Here is a 7,957-nt window from a genome sequence, read left to right on the forward strand (position 1 = left end):
CACCTAGCAACCAAACAACCTACACACACCTAGCAACCAACCTACACACACACCTAGCAACCTACCTACACACACACACACATACACCTAGCAACCCACCTACACACACACCTAGCAACCTACCTACACACACACACACATACACCTAGCAACCCACCTACACACACACCTAGCAACCCACCTACACACACACACACACCTAGCAACCCACCTACACACACACCTAGCAACCCACCTACACACACACACCTAGCAACCCACCTACACACACACCTAGCAACCCACCTACACACACACACCTAGCAACCCACCTACACACACACCTAGCAACCCACCTACACACACCTAGCAACCAACCAACCTACACACACACACCTAGCAACCAACCTACACACACACACACACACACCTAGCAACCAACCTACACACACACACCTAGCAACCAACCTACACACACACACCTAGCAACCAACCTACACACACACACACCTAGCAACCCACCTACACACACACACCTAGCAACCAACCTACACACACACACCTAGCAACCCACCTACACACACACACACCTAGCAACCCATATACACACACACACACCTAGCAACCCACCTACACACACCTAGCAACCCACCTACACACACACACCTAGCAACCAAACAACCTACACACACCTAGCAACCAACCTACACACACACCTAGCAACCTACCTACACACACACACACATACACCTAGCAACCCACCTACACACACACCTAGCAACCTACCTACACACACACACACCTAGCAACCAACCTACACACATACACACACCTAGCAACCTACCTACACACACACACCTAGCAACCAACCTACACACACCTAGCAACCCACCTACACACACACCTAGCAACCCATCTACACACACACACCTAGCAACCCACCTACACACACACCTAGCAACCCACCTACACACACACACACCTAGCAACCAACCTACACACACACACCTAGCAACCCACCTACACACACACCTAGCAACCCATCTACACACACACACACCTAGCAACCCACCAACACATACACACCTAGCAACCCACCTACACACACACACACCTAGCAACCCACCTACACACACACACCTAGCAACCAACCAACCTACACACACCTAGCAACCAACCTACACACACACCTAGCAACCAACCTACACACACACACCTAGCAACCCACCTACACACACACCTAGCAACCCACCTACACACACACACCTAGCAACCCACCTACACACACACCTAGCAACCCACCTACACACACCTAGCAACCAACCAACCTACACACACACACCTAGCAACCAACCTACACACACACACACACACACCTAGCAACCAACCTACACACACACACCTAGCAACCAACCTACACACACACACACCTAGCAACCCACCTACACACACACACCTAGCAACCTACCTACACACACACACACACCTAGCAACCTACCTACACACACACACCTAGCAACCCACCTACACACACACCTAGCAACCCATCTACACACACACACCTAGCAACCCACCAACACATACACACCTAGCAACCCACCTACACACACACACACCTAGCAACCCACCTACACACACACACCTAGCAACCAACCAACCTACACACACCTAGCAACCAACCAACACACACACCTAGCAACCTACCTACACACACACACACACACACCTAGCAACCCACCTACACACACACACCTAGCAACCAACCAACCTACACACACCTAGCAACCAACCTACACACACACACACACACCTAGCAACCAACCTACACACACACACCTAGCAACCAACCTACACACACACACACACACCTAGCAACCAACCTACACACACACACCTAGCAACCAACCTACACACACACACCTAGCAACCAACCTACACACACACACACCTAGCAACCCACCTACACACACACACACCTAGCAACCCACCTACACACACACACACACCTAGCAACCCACCTACACACACACCTAGCAACCCACCTACACACACACACCTAGCAACCCACCTACACACACACCTAGCAACCCACCTACACACACACACCTAGCAACCCACCTACACACACACCTAGCAACCCACCTACACACACCTAGCAACCAACCAACCTACACACACACACCTAGCAACCAACCTACACACACACACACACACACCTAGCAACCAACCTACACACACACACCTAGCAACCAACCTACACACACACACCTAGCAACCAACCTACACACACACACACCTAGCAACCCACCTACACACACACACCTAGCAACCAACCTACACACACACACCTAGCAACCCACCTACACACACACACACCTAGCAACCCATATACACACACACACACCTAGCAACCCACCTACACACACCTAGCAACCCACCTACACACACACACCTAGCAACCAAACAACCTACACACACCTAGCAACCAACCTACACACACACCTAGCAACCTACCTACACACACACACACATACACCTAGCAACCCACCTACACACACACCTAGCAACCTACCTACACACACACACACCTAGCAACCAACCTACACACATACACACACCTAGCAACCTACCTACACACACACACCTAGCAACCAACCTACACACACCTAGCAACCCACCTACACACACACCTAGCAACCCACCTACACACACACCTAGCAACCCACCTACACACACACCTAGCAACCCACCTACACACACACCTAGCAACCAACCAACCTACACACACACACCTAGCAACCAACCTACACACACACACACACACCTAGCAACCAACCTACACACACACACCTAGCAACCAACCTACACACACACACACCTAGCAACCCACCTACACACACACACACCTAGCAACCAACCTACACACACACACCTAGCAACCCACCTACACACACACCTAGCAACCCATCTACACACACACACACCTAGCAACCCACCAACACATACACACCTAGCAACCCACCTACACACACACACACCTAGCAACCCACCTACACACACACACCTAGCAACCAACCAACCTACACACACCTAGCAACCAACCTACACACACACCTAGCAACCTACCTACACACACACACACATACACCTAGCAACCCACCTACACACACACCTAGCAACCTACCTACACACACACACACCTAGCAACCAACCTACACACATGCACACACCTAGCAACCTACCTACACACACACACCTAGCAACCAACCTACACACATACACACACCTAGCAACCTACCTACACACACACACCTAGCAACCTACCTACACACACACACACCTAGCAACCTACCTACACACACACACCTAGCAACCCACCTACACACACACCTAGCAACCCATCTACACACACACACCTAGCAACCCACCAACACATACACACCTAGCAACCCACCTACACACACACACACCTAGCAACCCACCTACACACACACACCTAGCAACCAACCAACCTACACACACCTAGCAACCAACCAACACACACACCTAGCAACCTACCTACACACACACACACATACACCTAGCAACCCACCTACACACACACCTAGCAACCTACCTACACACACACACACCTAGCAACCAACCTACACACATGCACACACCTAGCAACCTACCTACACACACACACCTAGCAACCAACCTACACACATACACACACCTAGCAACCTACCTACACACACACACCTAGCAACCTACCTACACACACACACACACCTAGCAAAGCACGCACACAGACACACTCTGTAAAATCACAGCTGTGTGAAATGAGGATGACTGACATAACTGTCTGACTAGATACAGAACATTCAGGAAGTATTCAGACCCCTTGACTTTTTACACGTTTTGTTACGTTACAGCCTCGTTCTAAAATGGATTAAATAAAACATTTCCTCATCGATCTACACACACTACCCCATGATGACATCACACTACCCCATAATGACATCACACTACCCCATGATGACATCACACTACCCCATGATGACATCACACTACCCCGTAATGACATCACCCTACCCCGTAATGACATCACACTACCCCATAATGACATCACAATACCCCATAATGACATCACAATACCCCATAATGACATCACAATACCCCATAACGAGAAAGTCCAAACTTTTAATTGTGCGACATTTTTTTTGTGTGTATGCAAATGTATTACAAATAAAAACAGAAATACCTCATTTACATAAGTTTTCAGACCCATTGATCATCTTTGAGATGTTTCTACAACTTGATTGGAGTCCACCTGTGGTAAATTCAATTGATTGGACATGATTTGGAAAGGCACACACCTGTCTATATAAGGTCCCACAGTTCACAGGGCATGTCAGAGCAAAAACCAAGCCATGAGGTCGAAGGAATTGTCCGTAGAGCTCCGAGACAGGATTGTGTCGAGGCACAGATCTGGGGAAGGGTACCAACACATTTCTGCAGAATTGAAGGTCCCCAAGAACACAGTGGCCTCCATCATTCTTAAATGGAAGAAGTTTGGAACCAACAAGACTCCTAGAGCTGTCCGCCCGGCCAAACTGACCAATCGGGTGAGCAGGGCCTTGGTCAGGGAGGTGACCAAGAACCCGATGGTCACTCTAACAGAGCTCCAGAGTTCCTCTGTGGAGATGGGAGAACCTTCCAGAAGGACAACCATCTCTGCAGCACTCCACCAATCAGGCCTTTATGGTAGCGTGGCCAGACGGAAGCCACTCCTCAGTAAAAGGCACATGACAGCCCGCTTGGAGTTTGCCAAAAGGCACCTAAAGGACTCTCAGACTATGAGAAACAAGATTCTCTGGTCTGATGAAACCAAGATTGAATTCTTTGGCCTGAATGCCAAGCGTCACGTCTGGAGGAAACCTGGCACCATCCCTGGGGATGCATCATGCCGTGGGGATGTTTTTCAGGGCAGGGACTGGGAGACTAGTCAGGATCGAGGGAAAGAACAAAGATCCTTGATGAAAACCTGCTCCAGAGCGCTCAGGACCTCAGACTGGGGCGAAGGTTCACCTTCTAACAGGACAACGACCCTAAGCACACAGCCAAGACAACGCAGGAGTGGCTTCAGGACAAGTCTCTCAATGTCCTTGAGTGGCCCAGCCAGAGCCCAGACTTGGATCTGATCGAACATCTCTGGAGAGACCTGAAAATAGCAATGCAGCGACGCTCCCCATCCAACCTGACAGAGCTTGAGAGGATCTGCAGAGAAGAATGGGAGAAACTCCCCAAATACAGGTGTGCCAAGCTTGTAGCGTCATACCCAAGAAGACTTGAGGCTGTAAATCGCTGCCAAAGGTGCTTCAACAAAGTACTGAGTAAAGAGTCTGAATACTTATGTAAATGAATTATTTCACTTTTGTATTTTTAATAATTTCTAAAAACCGTAGCAAAATGTGGAAAAGTTAAGGGGTCTGTATACTTTCCCGAAGGCGCTGTACAGCTAGAGAAGGGAGAAAGTTATTTACATAGAAATCTCTTTCTCTAAATGCCAGGAGCAGAGAGAGAGAGAGAGAGAGACAGAGAGAGACAGAGACAGAGAGAGAGAGAGAGAGAGAGAGAGAGAGACAGAGAGAGAGAGACAGAGACAGAGACAGATAGAGAGACAGAGATTAGAGAGAGAGAGAGAGAGAGAGAGAGACAGAGAGAGAGAGAGAGAGAGAGAGAGACAGAGAGAGACAGAGAGAGAGAGAGAGAGAGAGAGAGAGAGAGAGAGAGAGAGAGAGAGAGAGAGAGAGACAGAGAGAGAGAGAGAGAGAGAGAGAGACAGAGAGAGACAGAGACAGAGAGAGAGAGAGAGAGAGAGAGAGAGAGAGAGAGAGAGAGAGAGAGAGAGAGAGAGAGAGAGAGAGAGAGAGAGAGAGAGACAGAGAGAGACAGAGACAGAGAGAGAGAGAGAGAGAGAGAGAGAGAGACAGAGAGAGAGAGACAGAGACAGAGACAGACAGAGAGACAGAGAGAGACAGAGACAGAGAGAGAGAGAGAGAGAGAGAGAGAGAGAGAGAGAGAGAGAGAGCAGAGACAGAGACAGAGACAGAGACAGACAGAGAGAGCGCGAGAGGAAACCGGCTTTTGGCTTCAAGCATCCAAGGTCCTTATCTGCTCTGTTGTCTTTAGAAAGAGGAATGATAGAGAACAGATACGGATGTTCAGTACACTGAGTGGACAAAACATTAGGAACACCTGCTATTTCCACGACACAGACTGACCAGGTGAATTCAGGTGAAAAGATATGATCCCTTACTGATGTCACCTGTTAAATCCACTTCAGTCAGTGTAGATGAAGGGGAGGAGACGGGTGAAAGAAGGATTTTTAAGCCTTGAGACGATTCAGACATGGATTGTGTGTGTGTGCCATTCAGAGGGTGAACGGGGCAAGAGAACACATTTAACTGCCTTTGGAACGGGGTCTGGTAGGAGGTGCCAGGTGCACCAGTTTGTGACAAGAACTGCAACGCTGCCGGGTTTTTCCACGCTCATCAGTTACCCGTGTGTATCCAGAATGGTCCCACCACCTAAAGGACATCCAGCCAACTGGACACAACTGTGGGGAAGTATTGGAGTCAACATGGACCAGCATCCCTGTGGAACGGCTTTCAACACTTTGTAGAGTCCATGACCCGATGAATGGAGGCTGTTCTGAGGGCAAAAAGGGGGCTCAACAAATGTTTAGTAAAGTCAGTGTAACTCAGTATTAGGAAGGTGTTCCTAATGTTCTGTAAAGTCAGTGTAACTCAGTATTAGGAAGGTGTTCCTAATGTTCTGTAAAGTCACTGTAACTCAGTATTAGGAAGGTGTTCCTAATGTTCTGTAAAGTCAGTGTAACTCAGTATTAGGAAGGTGTTCCTAATGTTTAGTAAAGTCAGTGTAACTCAGTATTAGGAAGGTGTTCCTAATGTTCTGTAAAGTCAGTGTAACTCAGTATTAGGAAGGTGTTCCTAATGTTTAGTAAAGTCAGTGTAACTCAGTATTAGGAAGGTGTTCCTAATGTTCTGTAAAGTCAGTGTAACTCAGTATTAGGAAGGTGTTCCTAATGTTTAGTAAAGTCAGTGTAACTCAGTGTTAGGAAGGTGTTCCTAATGTTTAGTAAAGTCAGTGTCACTCAGTGTTAGGAAGGTGTTCCTAATGTTTAGTAAAGTCAGTGTAACTCAGTATTAGGAAGGTGTTCCTAATGTTCTGTAAAGTCAGTGTAACTCAGTATTAGGAAGGTGTTCCTAATGTTCTGTAAAGTCAGTGTAACTCAGTATTAGGAAGGTGTTCCTAATGTTCTGTAAAGTCAGTGTAAACTCAGTATTAGGAAGGTGTTCCTAATGTTCTGTAAAGTCAGTGTAACTCAGTATTAGGAAGGTGTTCCTAATGTTCTGTAAAGTCAGTGTAACTCAGTATTAGGAAGGTGTTCCTAATGTTCTGTAAAGTCAGTGTAACTCAGTATTAGGAAGGGTGTTCCTAATGTTCTGTAAAGTCAGTGTAACTCAGTATTAGGAAGGTGTTCCTAATGTTCTGTAAAGTCAGTGTAACTCCGTATTAGGAAGGTGTTCCTAATGTTCTGTAAAGTCAGTGTAACTCAGTATTAGGAAGGTGTTCCTAATGTTCTGTAAAGTCAGTGTAACTCAGTATTAGGAAGGTGTTCCTAATGTTCTAGTAAAGTCAGTGTAACTCAGTATTAGGAAGGTGTTCCTAATGTTCTGTAAAGTCGGTGTGTATCTGTGTTTGTTCTAGTCGGTTGGAACAGAATTCCATCAAGAGTATTCCTGCTGGAGCCTTCTCTCCTTACAAGAAGCTACGCAGAATGTAAGGAGATATTTCAAACAATACCAGACTGTACACATTCACCTCACTGTCTTCCGTCTACTGGACTATAACACCTGGGTCTGTCTGTCTCTGTCTCTCTGGGTCTGTCTCTGTCTCTGGGTCTGTC

The 7,957-nt window shown here is 47.6% G+C and overlaps 1 protein-coding gene across 1 annotated transcript in view; it reads left to right on the top strand.

Annotated features, from left to right (window-relative positions):
• Positions 1–7,957, top strand: part of LOC106593125 (slit homolog 2 protein) — a 51,070-nt gene that overhangs the window by 33,163 nt on the left and 9,950 nt on the right. The window contains exon 5 of the mRNA XM_082972730.1: positions 7,759–7,830. Coding sequence (XP_082828856.1) covers positions 7,759–7,830 — 72 coding nt within the window. The remainder of the gene's footprint in view (positions 1–7,758; positions 7,831–7,957) is intronic.

This window comes from Salmo salar, unplaced genomic scaffold (assembly GCF_965601325.2).
Source record: "Salmo salar unplaced genomic scaffold, fSalSal1 ptg001064l, whole genome shotgun sequence".
Lineage (NCBI taxonomy): Eukaryota > Metazoa > Chordata > Actinopteri > Salmoniformes > Salmonidae > Salmo > Salmo salar.